The following is a 17,544-nucleotide window of genomic DNA, read 5'->3' as shown; positions in this document are numbered from 1 at the left end:
GGAATGAATCAGAGAAACTTGTGAACTTTTCGGTACATCGTAAGTATTTTTAGCCCCTAGAAAACACACAACTATTTTATTCCCGCCTTCTTTGTAATGATGTAGCCTTCATAATACCGCAGACAGCAAGATAATCACTAAGGATTTGTTTTTCACAACAACAAAACATGTAACGTTGAGATCTCATGACTTTGAGAAAACGATTTTATATTCTAGGGGCAGTCATAGCTCTTTTGTCTTACATAGCTGCACCGTTGGTTTTAAAACATTTAAGGTTTTATACATGCAACATGAATATGAACAGAGAACTCTGATCCTGTGAATTTGATATGGAAGCAGCTGAACCCTGCGGTTGTATGAATACAATATCGTTACAGTGTGGTATGAATCCAGCGTTGTGCGTATACCTGAATTCAATATGACAGAGACAGTAACTAATAGAAAGGGGTGTTTCCTCCAGACCTCAGGGCAAAGTTAGTAATGCTAAATACAATAAGAAGACAGCCTATGCCAGGCTAGTCATTTCCAAATATTCAGTGGATCAATTTTGACCCAGACAAAGTCCATTAACTCCTTGCACACCGCTACTGTTTCACTATACACTTTCCCAATATTTGACCCTCTTAATTTCTACTGTAGAATAACGATGCAATACTTAGGTAAACTACTCGACTTGACTTGACGAGGGTAAACGAAACAAAGAAATGGCAGAGAGTGTTTTTTTCCCCCAGAGGTTGCACTGTCAACGTTGTGAAATAGCTGCGTGTTGCGGTGATGGCCTGGGCAAAAAGTGGTTGTATCAACGTTCTTCCAATGTAATTTGTCAACGTATTGTAAAGTGAAATAAATTCAACATCACTTTTGAAATACAAATAATTGCCTATTAACTTGTCGACAAGTTAACAAATGATATCTTGGATTCACATCTCCAGAAATGAAAGTAAAAAAACGGGCAGTGGCCCAGATTGATACAGTAGATACATCTCCTTTAAATATTGATATTTGGTTGCCATAGTTCTTACAAACTAATGTATCATTCAACCTTAAAAATGAGTAACACATCCATACATTTTGAGGTTACTGTAACTAGACATTTTTTTCTCATAGGCCTAATCATGTAAAGCGTGCATTTTCAAGATAGCACGCATAGCTCGTCGCAGGTCTGTAGAGATCTTCACAATTGCTGTAATAATCTGCCCCGAATTTCGAAAGGCATTGATCACTTGCATCATGTCATGTAATCTCAACTGTTATCCAGGTCATTTGGTTCTGCTATTAGATGAAGCAAAGTGATAACAAATTATTCTGTTTTATATATAAACAAAAAAAAAACAGACATTGATTTTCCATTGGAATTTGGTTGTGCTATTAGATGGTCGAAAGCATAGAGATAACACATTGGGTATTCAACAAACTTTTGGCTGGCGTTTTGAGTGGTTGAATATAGGTTGTAATCTCATTGATCAACTCAACCAAATATGACCCAATTATCCACGTTGAAATAAATGTGGCGTTGCCAGTGTCTTATTTGTCACATGCTCACCAAGGTCACATTGGAGGTGAGGCGAGGGAGCACTCTAAGGTGCTATTAATAGCTATAGGCTTATTAAAAATAAACACAATAGTCCTCAGAATGTGGGCTTAATTACATGGGTTCATAAAGATGCCATGAGTCACATTCTATCTGCTAAGGGTCATCCTTTTCAGGCTAATTACATTGAATATCTTTCGCTCTCTGAATCCTCATTAAGTAATCATGTCATTTGAGGTAATCATGTAATTCAAAGTCAGTTTTCATGTCTGTTTTCTTAGGTTATACCTGGTTTCGATTCTCAGAGACAAATGATGTGATTACGGATAATGGGATAAAGTTCTCTCTGGCCAAGTCCAAGGACCCTATTGGGTTTGTGGTTACTGTGCTTGTTATCCCCATTGTATTTATATATTGCTATATCATTATATAGATATAGATACCCTATTATCAGTGCTGATTTTAGCATGTCAATCTTGTTGGGGCAAACAAAACAAAGAAAATGTTGGATGTATGCAAAGCCACTACACAACTCAACACTAAACAATACATGAATTGCACTGTAACAGTGACAAACGGTGCCCACAAACTGTTAGGGCCTACACAAAGAGAGAGAGATGATTTGACGTAGTTTTATCTGTGGCCAATGACCTTAAGCCTATTTGGATGGGCAGTTCTACAGTAACTCTATGGCATCACCCAAGGGGCTTGAATTCTCTAGCTCTCCCTGTAGATTTTGCGGCGACGTAGTGTCCCCCTGAGTGACAGAACACTGAGCCAATCACAGTGCAACTAGAGAACATTACCAACCCCTACGCTCCATATTTACCACTGGCTACCCCACCACCACAGAAAGCACTGAGCTAGGCTGTTGCACCTGCATTTTGAAGCTGCCTTACTCAAGGAAGCAAAAAAGAGACCATGTTTGTATGCGGCTTCATTAACTCAATGTTGTTGTTTTTGACTTTGTTTGCGAACTGATATGTGACACGTACTAATGCCAAAATAACTTGCAAAACAGGCAACAACAAGAAAGTATACGGTACCAGTCAAAAGTTTGGACACGCCTACTCATTTAAGGGTTTTTCTTTATTTTTGATATTTTCTACATTGTAGAATAATAGTGAAAACATCAAAACTATGAAATAACACATGGAATCATGTAGTAACTGTAAGAATATTTTGAAGATAAATACACAATGCAGAGGACGAGATGAAAATAGAGTACTTATCAGCAATCAAGGTAAGACCCAGATGCAGACAGTGTCAAAGTAACAATGTTTATTACAGCAACAGGGGCAAAGGAACAGGACGGCAGGCAGGCTCAGTGTCAGGTCAGGCAGAGGTCGGTAATCCAGAGGTGGGGCAAATGTACAGGACGGCAGGCAGGCTCAGTGTCAGGGGCAGACAGAGTGGTCAGGCGGGTGGGTACAGGGTCAGGACAAGCAAGGGTCATAAACCAGAAGGATGAGAAAAGAGAGACTGGGGAAAAGCAGGAGCTGACATAAAAAAAAAAATCGCTGGTTGGCTTGACAAACAAGACAAACTGGCAACAGAAAAACAGAGAACACAGGTATAAATACACAGGGGATGAAGGGGAAGATGGGCTACACCTGGAGGGGGTGGAGACAATCACAAAGACAGGTGAAACAGATCAGGTTTTGACAGTACTAAAGGTCAAGAGGACTAAAAGTCAATAGAGTACTAACAATCAATGGAAATAGTGTTTTTTCTGTAATAGGGGATTAATGATCAATGGGTCAGAGACATGGGAGGAATTTCAGTCCGGGACTCATAGCTACATGGTAAGTTCTCATTGGTCCAAATTGTTTATACATAGAAACTGAAATAGGATACTTGTTATTTGGCCATTGGCCCAGTTTTATTGCAAGGAATTGTAATTGGTAAACTACAGGCTAGGGCTGGGTTATAAAGTACATCCTGTCCCTTTGTTCTGTGGAGAGAATCACAGGAGAGAATCACTGAGGACAGGGGAGAAGGAACATCTACCTCCCAGCATGATTTATCTTCTTTGAATGAATCTATTTTTGTCCCCCTGATTGTTTTTTGGGGTCTGTGTGTCAGGTCAGGCAGAGGTCGGTAATCCAGAGGTGGGGCAAGAGTGACGTCAACTGCTAACATAACCAAAAAGAAGGAGCGTGATGCCATTTTCATCATAGCGTTTGATGGTTTTTGAAACTGCACTTGAAGAAACTTTAATAGTTCTTGAAATGTTACGCATTGACTGACCTTCATGTCTTAAAGTAATAATGGACTGTCGTTTCTCTTTGTTTTTTTGAGCTGTTGTTGCCATAATATGGACTTGGTATTTTACCAAATAGGGCTATCTTCTGTATACCACCCCTACCTTATCACAACACAACTGATTGGCTCAAACGCATTAAGAAGAACATTTATTCCACAAATTAACTTTTAACAAAGTAAACCTGTTAATTGAAATGCATTCCAGGTGACTACCTCATGAAGCGGGTTGAGAGAATGCCAAGTGTGTGCAAAGCTGTCATCAAGGCAAAGGGTGGCTACTTTGAAGAATCTCAAATATAAAATATATTTAGATTTGTTTAACAATTTTTTGGTTACAACATGATTCCATATGTGTTATTTCATAGTGTTGATGACTTCACTATTATCCTGCAATGTAGAAAATAGTAAAAATAAAGAAAAACCCTGTAATGAGTAGGTGTGTCCATACCTTTCACTGGTATTATATATACTATATATATATACACAGTGCATTCAGAAAGTATTCAGATCCTTTGACTTTTTCCACATTTCGTTACATTACAGCCTTATTAAAAAAATGTATTACATTTCCCCCCCTCATCATTGCACACACAATGCCCCATGATGACAAAGCAAAAACAGTTTTTTAGGACAACTATTCAGACCCTTTATTCAGTACTTTGTTGAAGTACCTTTGGCGGCGATTACAGCCACAAGTCTTCTTGGGTATGACGCTACAAGCTTGGCACACCTGTATTTGGGGAGTTTCTCCCATTCTTCTCTGCAGATCCTTTCACGCTCTGTCAGGTTGGATGTGGAGCGTCGCTGCACAGCTATTTTCAGTTCTCTCCAGAGATGTTCGATCAGGTTTAAGTCAGAGCTCTGGCTGGGCCAATCAAGGACATTCAGAGACTTGTCCCAAAGCCCCTCTTGCGTTGTCTTGACTGTGTGCTTAGGGTCGTTGTCCTGATGGAAGGTGAACCTTCACCCCAGTCTGAGAACCCTTTCCACAAAGGGTTCTACATGGTACCCAAAAGGGTTCTACCTGAAACCAAAAAGGGTTCTACTGCAACCAAAAAGTGTTTTCCTGTGGGGACAGACAAAACGTTTTTTCTGAGTGTAGCCTTCATAATGCATACAGTTTAATTTTATTTATTTTTATTTCACCTTTATTTAACCAGGTAGGCTAGTTGAGAACAAGTTGTCATTTACAACTGCATCTGGCCAAGATAAAGCAAAGCAGTGCGACACAAACAACAACACAGAGTTACACATGGAATAAACAAACAAAGTCAATAAAACAATAGAGAAAGTCTATATACAGTGTGTGCAAATGAGGTAGGATAAGAGGGGGTGAGGCAATAAATAGGTCATAGTGGCGAAATTATTATAGTACGGCAAATTAAACACTGTGGTGATAGATGTGCAGAAGATGAGTGTGCATGTACCGGTACTGGGGTGCAAAGGAGCAAAATAAATGAATTAAATAACAACATGGTGATGAGGTAGTTGGATGGGCTACAGTTGAAGTCGGAAGATTACCTACACTTAGGTTGGAGTCATTAAAACTTTTTTTTCAACCACTCCACAAATTTCTTGTTAACAAACTATAGTTTTAGCAAGTCGGTTAGGACATCTACTTTGTGCATGACACATGTAATTTTTCCAACAATTGTTTACAGACAGATTATTTCACTTATAATTCACTGTATCACAATTCCAGTGGGTCAGAAGTTTACATACAATATGTTGACTGTGCCTTTAAACAGCTTGGAAAATTGCTTCAGAAGCTTCTGATAGGCTAACTGACATAATTTGAGTCAATTGGAGGTGTACCTGTGGATATATTTCAAGGCCTACCTTCAAACTCAGTGCCTCTTTGCTTGACATCATGGGAAAATCAAAAGAAATCAGGCAAGACCTCAGAAAACAAATTGTAGTCCTCCACAAGTCTGGTTCATCATTGGGAGCAATTTCCAAGCGCCTGAAGGTACAACGTTCATTTGTACAAACAATAGTACGCAAGTATAAACACTATGGGACCACGCAGCCGTCATACCTCTCAGGAAGGAGACACGTTCTGTCTCCTAGAAATTAACGTACTTTGCTGCAAAAAGTGCAAATCAATCGCAGAACAACAGCGAAGGACCTTGTGAAGATGCTGGAGGAAACAGGTACAAAAGTTTCTATATCCACAGTAAAACGAGTCCTATATCGACATAACCTGAAAGGCCGCTACGCAAGGAAGAAGCCACTGCTCCAAAACCGTCATAAAAATGCCAGACTATGGTTTGAAACTGCATATGAGGACAAAGATCGTACTTTTTGGAGAAATATCCTCTGGTCTGATGAAACAAAAATAGAACTGTTTGGCCATAATGATCATCGTTATATTTGGAGGAAAAAGGTGGAGGCTTTCAAGCCGAAGAACACAATCTCAACCATGAAGCACGGGGGTGGCAGTGTCATGTTGTTGGGGTGCTTTGCTGCAGGAGGGACTGGTGCAATTCACAAAATAGATGGCATAATGAGGAAAATTATGTGGATATATTGAAGCAACATCTCAAGACATCAGTCAGGATGTTAAAGCTTGGTGTAACGGCTCTCGTTGGTGGTAGGAGGAGTGGACCAAAGCGCAGCGTTGTAAGTGTTCATGATTCCTTTTATTCAAACAACACTTAAACAAAATAACAAAGCGAAAACAACCTCCTGAGTCACACCCTGACCTAACCAAACATAGAGAATACTAAGGATCTCTAAGGTCAGGGCGTGACACTTGTTCGTAAATGGGTCTTCCAAATGGACAATGACCCCAAGCATACTTCCAAAGTTGTGACAAAATGGCGTAAGGACAACAAAGTCAAGGTATTGGAGTGGCCATCACAAAGCCCTGACCTCAATCCTATAGAAGATTTGTTGGCAGAACTGAAAAAGCTGTGTGAGCAAGGATCCTACAAACCTGACTCAGTTACACCAGCTCTGTCAGGAGGAAAGGGCAAAAATTCACCCAACTTATTGTGGTAAGATTGTGGAAAGCTACCCAAAACGTTTGACCCAAGTTTAACAATTTCAAGGCAGTGCTACCAAATACTAATTGAGTCTATGTAAACTTCTGACCCACTGGGAATGTGATGAAAGAAATAAAAGATTAAATAAATTATTCACTTGTTACGGTCGTCGTAATCCTCCTCCTCGGACGAGGAGGAGAGGCGAGAAGGATCAGACCAATATGCGGAGTGGTTTGTGTCCATGATTATTTTAATGAACAAATCACTGAACACTTACACATACAAACAACAAACGTGACAAAACCGAAACGAACCAACAAACAGTCCCGTGTGGCACGAATACAGACACGAGATACAAACACCCACAGCAACCACGTGAATCACAGGCTGCCTACGTATGATTCTCAATCAGGGACAACGATTGACAGCTGTCTCTGATTGAGAATCATACCCGGCCGAACACAAACAACCCAACAAGAAAATAACACCTCGACAACCCACCCCAACTCACGCCCTGACCAACTAAATAAACACAAGAAAAAGGAAAAACAGGTCAGGAACGTGACATAACCCCCCCCTTAAGGTGCGAACTCCGGGCGCACCAGCATAAAGTCTAGTTGAGGGTCTGGGTGGGCGTCTGTCCACGGTGGCGGCTCTGGCGCTGGTCGTGGTCCCCACCCCACCACAGTCAAACCCCTCTTCCTTGGCCTCCTCCAAATGACCACCCTCCATGTCAATCCCACTCTACCAAAGGGCAGCACCGGACTGAGGGGCAGCACCGGACTGAGGGGCAGCACCGGACTGAGGGGCGGATCCTGGCTGGCTGGCTCTGGCGGATCCTGGTTGGCTGGCTCTGGCGGATCCTGGCTGGCTGGCTCTGGCGGATCCTGGCTGGCAGCCCCTGGCGGATCCTGGCTGGCTGGCTCTGGCGGATCCTGGCTGGCTGGCTCTGGCGGATCCTGGCTGGCTGGCTCTGGCGGATCCTGGCTGGCTGGCTCTGGCGGATCCTGACTGGCTGGCTCTGGCAGCTCCTGGCTGGACGGCTCTGGCTGGTCCTGGCTGGACGGCTCTAGCTGGTCCTGGCTGGACGGCTCTGGCTGGTGCTGGCTGGACGGCTCTGGCTGGTCCTGGCTGGACGGCTCTGGCTGGTCCTGGCTGGACGGCTCTGGCTGGTCCTGGCTGGACGGCTCTGGCTGGTCCTGGCTGGACGGCTCTGGCTGGTCCTGGCTGGACGGCTCTGAAGGCTCAGTACAGACGGACAGCGCTGGGCAGGCAGACAGTTCAGACAGCGCTGGGCAGGCAGGCAGCTCAAACAGCGCTGGGCAGGCAGGCAGCTCAAACAGCGCTGGGCAGACGGGCAGTTCAGCCGCCGCTGGGCACACGGCAGACTCTGGCCGGCTGAGACGCACTGTAGACCTGGTGCGTGGTGTAGGCACTGGCTGCGCTGGAGAGGAGGAAGGCTCTGACAGCGCTGGACAGGTGGGAGCAGCTGGAGAGAGAACCCGGAGAGACAGCCTGGTGCGGGGGGCTGCCACCGGTGGACTGGTACGTGAAGGTGGCACCGGGTATACCGGACCGTGAAGGAGGACACGCGCTCTTGAGCACCGAGCCTGCCCAACCTTACCAGGTTGAATGGTCCCCGTAGCCCTGCCAGTGCGGCGAGGTGGAATAGCCCGCACTGGGCTATGCTGGCGAACCGGGGCCACCATTCGTAAGGCTTGTGCCATGTATGCCGGCCCGAGGAGACGCACTGGAGGCCAGATGCGTTGGGCCGGCTTCATGACATCCGGCTCGATGCCCAACCTAGCCCTACCAATGCGGCGAGGTGGAATAGCCCGCGCTTTACCGCATAACAGGGTGTCTGACCAGTACGACGCCCTCTCACTCCACGGTAAGCAGGGGGAGTTGGCTCAGGTATCCTACCCGGCTTTGCCACACTCCTCGTGTGCCACACTCCTCGTGTGCCACCCCCCAATAATTGTTTGGGTCTGACTCTCGGGCTCCCAACCGCGTCACCGCGCTGCCTCCTCATACCAGCGCCTCTCTGCCTTCGTTGCCTTCGCTGCCTCCAGCTCCGCCTTGGGACGGCGATGATTCTCAATCAGGGACAACAATTGACAGCTGTCTCTGATTGAGAATCATACCTGGCCGAACACAAACAACCCAACAAGAAAATAACACCTCGACAACCCACCCCAACTCACGCCCTGACCAACTAAATAAACACAAGAAAAAGGAAAAACAGGTCAGGAACGTGACATCACTCTATTATTCTGACATTTCACATTCTTAAAATAAAGTGGTGATCCTAACTGACCTAAGACAGGAAATTTTTACTAGGATTAAATGTCAGGAATTGTGAAAAACTGAGTAGAAATAAATATATTTGGCTAAGGTGTACGTTAACTTCAGACTTCAACTGTATTTACAGATTGGCTGTGTTCAGGTGCAGTGATCTGTGAGCTGCTCTGACAGCTGGTGCTTAAAGCTCGAGAGGGAGATATGTGTCAACAGCTTCAGTGATTTTTGCAATTCGTTCCAGTCATTGGCAGAGAACTGGAAGGAAAGGCGGCCGAAGGAGGAATTGGCTTTGGGGGTGACCAGTGAAATATACCTGCTCGAATATGAAGCGTTGGCCAGCCAAGGAGAGCGTACAGGTCGCAGTGGTGGGTAGTATATGGGGCTTTGGTGACAAAACGGATGGCACTGTAATAGACTGTATCCAATTTACTGAGTAGAGTGTTGGAGGCTATTTTGTCAATTATTTTGTAAATCGCCGAAGTCAAGGATCGTGGGATAGTCAGTTTTACTAGGTATGTTTGGCAGCATGAGTGAAAGATGCTTTGTTGCAAAATAGGAAGCCGATTCTAGATTTAATTTTGGATTGGAGATGCTTAATGTGAGTCTGGAAGGAGAGTGTACAGTCTAACCAGACACCTAGGTATTTGTAGTTGTCCACATATTCTAAGTCATAACCGTCCAGCGTAGTGATGCTGGACGGGTGGATAGGTGTGGGCAGCGATCAGTTGATGAGCATGCATTTAGTTTTACTTGCATTTAAGAGCAGTTGGAGGCCACGGAAGGAGTGTTGTATGGCGTTGAAGCTCGTCTGAAGGTTTGTTAGCACAGTGTCCAAGAAGGGCCAGAAGTATACAGAATGGTGTTTTCTGAGTAGAGGTGGATCAGAGAATCACCAGCAGCAAGAGCGACATCATTGATGTATACAGAGAAAAGAGTCTGCCCGAGAATTGACTTCAGAGAAGTAGTTGGTGAACCAGGCGAGGCAGTCATTTGAGAAACCAATGCTGTTGAGTCTGCCGATAAGAATGTGGTGATTGACAGAGTCGAAAGCCTTGGCAAGGACGATGAATACAGCTGCACAGTATTGTCTCTTATCGATGGCGGTTATGATATCGTTTAGGACCTTGAGCGTGGTGCACCCATGACCAGCTCGGAAACCAGATTGCATAGCGGAGAAGGTACTGTGGATTTCGAAATGGTCGGTGATCTGTTTGTTAACTTGGCTTTCGAAGACCTTAAAAAGGCAGGGTAGGATAGATTTAGGTCTGTAGCAGTTTGGGTCTAGAGTGTCTCCCCCTTTGAAGAGGGGGATGACCGTGGCATCTTTCCCATCTTTGGGGATCTCAGACGATACGAAAGGGAGGTTGAATAGGCTAGTAATAGGGGTTGCAACAATTTCGGCTGATCATTTTAGGAGGAGAGGGTCCAGATTGTCTAGCCCAGCTGATTTGTAAGCGTCCAGATTGTGCAGCTCTTTCAGAACATCAGCTATCTGTATTTGGGTGAAGGAGAAATAGGTGAGGCTTGGGCAAGTTGCAGTGAGGGGTGCAGGGCTGTTGACCGGGGTAGGGGTAGCCAGGTGGAAAGCATAGCCAGCTGTAGAAAAATGATTCTTGAAATTCTCAATTATCGCAGATTTATCGGTAGTGACAGTATTTTCTAGCCTCAGTGCAGTGGGCATCTGGGACGAGGTGCTCTTATTCAGTACTTACACTATGTCAATATTTTCTGCGTATAATTTCTGCTCATAAAAATACAGTATGTTATTGGATTGAATACATTATACAACCTATTCATATGGGCAATTCCGGGGTTATGGCTGTGACATTTACACACAAAATCACAAATTAAATGGTTTTGCAGATTAGACAAACAATAAATACAACTTTTGATCTGTGTGTCTATAGTACCCCTTGGGGGGAGTGTATCCCTAAAAAGCGGACTTATAAATATCGGCTTGTTTGAGAAATAAAGCAAATAGTAGGCATTTTGCAGGTGATATGAAATAGACAAGCTTTTTGGCGAGACGGAACATATTAGGAAAAGTCTGTGAGTTTGTAAATTCTACGTTAGAACATGGATTGGCGTTTCAAAAGAAAGGCTTGGCTCAACACAACATTAATAATTTTGAAAAGATTGTAATTTCTTAAATATTACTTTGAGTATAACCAATTGTTACGTATGTTTCACCCTCCATTCCGGAGTCTGAAGTAGAGTCTGATTTCTTTATCAAAATCTATCAAAACACATTTGTTGTCATCTGTATTTTGTTGTTGTTGATGTCATCAGAAGCCATAGTACCTTAGAACTACATAATTACAGATAGTCTGAATAGTATAATGCAGGGGCCAAGGAAGGCCAGGCCCCACCTCAACGAAAGAGAGTATTTTTTAAATATATATCGCAATTACTATTACATGTTGAAAAAATATAAGATTATTTGTATTACACCTTTTCTGAAATATTATATCAAAATATGAAAATGAAGCAAACATTTAAATATAAACGCAACATGCAACAATTTCAAAGATTTTACTGAGCTACAGTTCATATAAGGAAATCAGTCAATTGAAATAAATTCATTCCTAACGTAGGAATTTCGCATGACTGGGAATACAGATATGTATCTGTTGGTCACAGATATATTAAAAAAATGCAGGACCGTGGAGATAGATACCACTCAGTATCTGGTGTGACCACCATTTGCCTCATGCAGCGCAATACATCTAATTCGCATAGAGGCTGTTGATTGTGGACTGTGGAATGTTGTTCCACTCCTCTTCAATGGCTGTCTGAAGTTGCTGAATATTGGCGGGAACTGGAACACGCTGTCGTACACGTCGATCCAGAGCATCCCAAACATGCTCCATGAGTGACATATTCTGGTGAGAATGCAGGCCATGGAAGAACTGGGACATTTCCAGCTTCCAGGAATTGTGTACAGATCCTTGCGACATGGGGCCGTGCATTATCATGCTGAAACATGAGGTGATGGCGGCAAATGAATGGCACGATAATGGGCCTCAGAAACTCGTCACGGTATCTCTGTGCATTTAAATTGCCATTGATACAATGCAATTGTGTTCGTTGTCCGTAGCTTATGCCTGTCCATACCATAACCCCGCCACCACCATGGGACACTCTGTTTACAACGTTGACATCAGCAAACCGCTCGCCCACACAGCGCCATACACGTGGTCTGCGGTGGTGAGGCCGGTTGGACATTGTGAGGGTGGGGGGAAATATGATTGAAAACAGTAAACACACTAAAATGTGGCGTCATACTCTGTAATGGCAAAAAAAGTATGTAATGTCCTGTTAAAATAACGTCTGCACGTTAAGGATATTTAGGAATGTGATGTCTTCAATTTGAAACGACAAACTTAGGTTGACCTGCCGCTGGAATTGCCCATATAGACTAATGTTGGCCCATACCTTACATTGTATTACCAACTTCATAAATCCCATCCTGAAAACAAGAACCTGCATTACTCTTCAGTTTCGCATTAAGACAGACATAACTAACAGGGCTATTTTATGTGTACCTACATAACACTTCAACCCTAACTCTCCATAGACCTGTTCTTCTTCTCCCTTGAGTCTCTTCTCTAAGAGATAGAGAAATGAAGGCTTTGAATGTATCCCAAATGGCACCCTATTGCATACATATTGCACTACTTTTGGCCTATGGGCCTTGGTCAAAAGTAGTGCACTATAAAGGGAATGAAGGTGACATTTGGGATGCAGTTCATCTGCTTGCTTATTGCCGGAGCTGTCAGATATTTCTTTATGGTTTTCGGTGCCTCTCTGCAACACAGACTAACACCCCGATGTGGAGTAAAATAACACACTTGCAAGATGAATGACGGTCTACGAGCAGAAAATCTAAGGGCAAAAAAATGGGTTACTAAAAAATGGTGTGGGTTTCCATATTATGACTCTGTTATTTAGTCTGGGCTGTAAAACGAAATAAACTCTGTCTAGAATGGTGAAAGTAAAGAAAGTTAGACGTGCGTTGCTTGTGGGCGACAATATTGTCTTGTTGGGATTTACTGTTGCGCTTTGGCTGTCCCTCTGCCTATTTGGCCCTTGCCCGTGGATGTGTCTATGTACAGTATGTGTTATAACACTTTACTTGAAGTGTTATTCATGAGCATATTGTAAAGTGGTGTAAAACTCAAGGGAAAGACCCGTGGTACTGAATGTGGGTTAGAGAAACTGTGATTCTAATGACTTCAGGTAAAAAATCTCTGTAGACAAAAATAAGAGCTAAGGTCATGACCTGAGACGGGAAGAAGGGATTAGTACCACTTTGTAAAAGAGAGCTTTAGCCCGTCCTCTAACCTACAGGCCTAGTCCTGTGGGTTGTGTGTGTGTGTGTGTGTGTGTGTGTGTGTGTGTGTGTGTGTGTGTGTGTGTGTGTGTGTGTGTGTGTGTGTGTGTGTGTGTGTGTGTGTGTGTGTGTGTGTGTGTGTGTGTGTGTGTGTGTGTGTGTGTGTGTGTGTGTGTGTGTGTGTGTGTGTGAATGGGGGGGGGGGGGGTATGTGTGAAACACACCCAAGCTATTTTCTCTTCTCCTGGGGGCTAGGCATTTGTCAGTGCCCTGACATGGTTCCCTAATCCCCATAATGGTAATGGAGAGACGCACCGGGCCAGAACTCTCTCAGTGGCTTCATCTGCTCATAATTGAGTTAATAAATTAAGGATGATGATTCCAAAACTGCTAAGTAGGAAATTGGAGAGAGAGAGATATATTTGAGATGAAAAGAGAAAAAAGAAACTCACGCATGGCGGGCTTTGGCAATTTAGAGTTGCTGTCAGTGTTCAAGGACAAGGCAGCCGTTTTTTTGTGGTATTAATGAAATGAGCGTCAGCCCCAACCTCTGATAATATATCAGCCGCCTGTGCCCTTTGGGGGCCGAAAATGATATAACACAACGTCCCCAGAACAAGGGCACGCTCCTACGGCTTTGCCAAGGGATGCAAATACGGATAGTCGGACACGTCCCTCCCCACAGCTGTTGGAGAGGTGCTTGAGCGTTTTAACCATTTCAATCATTTCAACATTTTGGGAGCAGGAGGAATGTGACGGTTTGGTTCACACCTACCTGTGAACCCTCCAGGATACACAGTAAATAGATCGCTACAGGTCGTCTTCTTTGAAAAATTGAGCAGAAATGTGACAAAAACTTTTTGAAACGGCGACCTGGATCTTATTGGTCATATTTCTACTTCACCGCCTCTAGCCAGTCACAACTCAGAAGTGAATCGGAGGCCAATAATCCCCTCCCTGTACCTGCAGGGTTTTGTGGGTAAGTGAGGCCAGGAAAGCCAGTGGTTTGGGTCATGTGGAGAGAGGGTCTTAATGTTGCCACCTTATCAGCCTTAACAGATATGGATGAAGGACAGAACCTATTTAAGACCACTGAGGCAGAACTCCTCTGACGCTGTGCCACAGTCTCTTAAAGGCCCAGCGCTGTCACTATTCTGTTTTTGCTGTGTTTTGTATCATATTGTACAACAGCTGATGAAACTAACACTGTAAAAAAAACTGTAAATCACTGTAAATCAGTGTTATTCCTGATAGTTGCTAGTTGAAAATTCAATCTGCACAGGACCTTCTAATCAGCAGGTTTGCATGAGCGGCAGTTTCGTCTTTTCACGGTGACATCTCCATGTGTTAAAATGGTTGATAAACCAATAACAAAGAGATTTTCAAACCTCTCTGACAATAACAGCTAGTTTTCAGTTTTCCCTGCCCCACTCAGACCACACCCAAACAGTCATAGCAAAATGATTGCTTCATAAAAAGTCCCTTTTGCTCATTTTAAAGTTGTAATATGCAGAAATCGCTCCGCCATATCCTGCTTACCTAAACTCTAATAGTTCGCCTAATTTCAGTTCATGTGACAAAATAAGCTAGGATAGTGTAGAGAATCATTGTACCATCTAAACCACTGTGCAATATATTTTCCATAACCACAAATAGTGTTGTTTCAGCTGTTTGAAGCTGGTGTACAAAACTGAAAGTAAGAATGGGAAGCATAGCAATAGAGCACATAGAACAGATCTACGGCTTCTTAGACTTGCTTTCAACTAGAATCGCATATCTATGACTCGTGTGAATTTGGTCAGGTCGCCCAAATAGTTAGATATTGTCACTTTAAAGGAAATCTGTTACAGTAAGGTACTTCATTGTGACCTAGAAATGATTTGATATTGATATAAAAATGGCTGCGTTGGGCCTTTACCCCACCACTGCATGGCTATTAAAGTAGACGGCCACCTCGACCTGTCCTTTCGCCACCATGTTAAGCTGTAAAAATTGTTGAATGCAAAACATGTAGTCCTCTGCCTGAGTTTTGTTTTCCGTCTTGTCGAATAGGGGTTATGACACACGGTGATACTGTAGCACAGCTGGTAAAAGGCTGCTTGCTTGTGCCAGGGAGCTGCTTCAGTAGTCATGAAGTAGGAGTATGAGAGAGAGACTCCGAGAGAGTGTTTAATGAAAGCTAGTCAACCATGCAAATAGCCTTTCTCCCTTGAAATGCAAATGATGAAATATTACCTTGCATTTTTTCATGAAGTCCCTCAATGCCCTTTTCCTCGGAGCCCCTCCGTGCAGCTTATAAACAGCTGCTTACCTCTGAGTTGAATTTAAACACAGGATGCCATGATGTTGCCCGTGTTCATCACTGAGCCCCACCGCGCAGCTTAGATTGAACAATATCATGCAGTTTATTTTCGAGACCCACCACGAAGCTGGTTATCAATGCTACTTTGCAGCTTCCAATGAGCCCCACCACGCAGATCATGGTGAAATGCTGAAACCTGTATGCTAGCACATCCACTACAATAAATCTGAACAAATACTTCAACATTTTTTGTGAATATCATTTGCTAGTTTACGTTTTTCTACTCCTACGTGATTAGATTTTCACTTTCCTGTCGAAGTCATTGCTATTCTGACACAATGACCGGCATTCAATCATAACACATTATGCTATTTAAGTATTGTGGGTTTTTTTCTTAGATTGTTTACATTATATTGTAGGGGTCAACCCATGCTGACCCATGCTGCTGCCTATTGTGTCGCTGCTTAAAAAATGTGTGTCTATGACGTGTTCAATGTCTGTGAATTGGATTTGGCTTTCAATTTGACTTTCTAGCAATTCAGCCATATGGCTATGTTTTTTGTAAGCTCCTACATCACTGACTCAACATAGAATGACTCACGTATTGACAATCTGTGGTCTTCAATCAAATAGTTTGTATGGATTGATGCAAGAAAATATTGGACTCAAATCTGAAACATTTATGTAGGGCTGTTAGCATGTTTATCCCTGTGTTTTGTGGTTCTGTACACTGTATGTCTAGGTATCTCCACTTTGTTATTTTTTAGAACTCCCTTTTAAAAACTGTTTCTCTCTCTCTCTCTCTCTCTCTCTCTCTCTCTCTCTCTCTCTCTCTCTCTCTCTCTCTCTCTCTCTCTCTCTCTCTCTCTCTCTCTCTCTCTCTCTCTCTCTCTCTCTCTCTCTCTCTCTCTCTCTCTCTCTCTCTCTCTCTCTCTCTCTCTCTCTCTCTCTCTCTCTCTCTCTCTCTCTTTCCCCTCTCTCTCTCTCTGTCTCTCTTACACTCCCTTCCCTATTCTTTCTCTCTCTCTCTCTCTCTCTCTCTCTCTCTCTCTCTCTCTCTCTTACACTCCCTACCCTATTCTCTCTCTCTCTCTCTCTCTGTCTCTCTCTCTCTCTCTCTCTCTCTCTCTCTCTCTCTCTCTCTCCCTTCACCCCCCCCCCCCCCTTCTCTCTGTTTACAGGACCTTGGTGCAGGAGCTCCACCTGAGAGGAACTGGAAAGGGATTGTTATCGCTCTGCTGGTTATATTGGGGGTCTGCTCTCTGATCACATTGTCTGTCATCCTCCTCACTCCAGGTACAGTCCTGGGCATGGATCATTTGTATATTACTTTATTAACCAGAGTTGTGTTATGCAGGATAGACATAGCATCTGTCCCAGAGGTGGTTCAGTGCCTATGGTTTGGTAGACTATTGGTGAAAGTAAGGAAATTAGTCCCAAAATTTTATTATTGCCTAACATATCTCAACTTTCTATGATGAATTTTGGGCTACATGTTCAGTTGTGCTACTCATTTCTAATATGGAATCGCCATTTTTGCCTGCACCTTTTTATATTAACTCAGTATCAGCACTCAGCTGTTGATCGACCTCCTCAATTTATTGCAATGGAGAACAGTTTATGCTGAGTGACGTACTCAGACGTGTTTTGGAATGACTCACAGATACAAGGAGACCACGCTGTCCCCTGGTGTTCCAACCCCTCGCATGTCTGCTGGGCTAGTTATCTATTGCGTGTGGCTGCCACATCATTTACAAACAGGAGTGCTCTGTAGTTATACAGCCCTGGGTAACATGGCTGACATTCAAAATCATTTGGCTCTCCT

At 43.5% G+C, this 17,544-nt stretch overlaps 1 protein-coding gene across 3 annotated transcripts in view; it reads left to right on the top strand.

Moving 5' to 3' along the window:
- The window catches only part of LOC129821387 (inactive dipeptidyl peptidase 10-like), a 314,370-nt gene that overhangs the window by 140,554 nt on the left and 156,272 nt on the right, over positions 1-17,544 (top strand). For all 3 annotated transcript variants that reach the window (XM_055879015.1, XM_055879016.1, XM_055879017.1), the window contains exon 2: positions 16,901-17,015. In XM_055879015.1, the coding sequence (XP_055734990.1) occupies positions 16,901-17,015 (115 nt within the window). The remainder of the gene's footprint in view (positions 1-16,900; positions 17,016-17,544) is intronic.

Source organism: Salvelinus fontinalis, chromosome 23, assembly GCF_029448725.1.
Source record: "Salvelinus fontinalis isolate EN_2023a chromosome 23, ASM2944872v1, whole genome shotgun sequence".
Lineage (NCBI taxonomy): Eukaryota > Metazoa > Chordata > Actinopteri > Salmoniformes > Salmonidae > Salvelinus > Salvelinus fontinalis.
The sequence above is the reverse complement of the archived record's forward strand: the minus strand, read 5'-3'. Positions and strand labels throughout refer to the sequence as shown.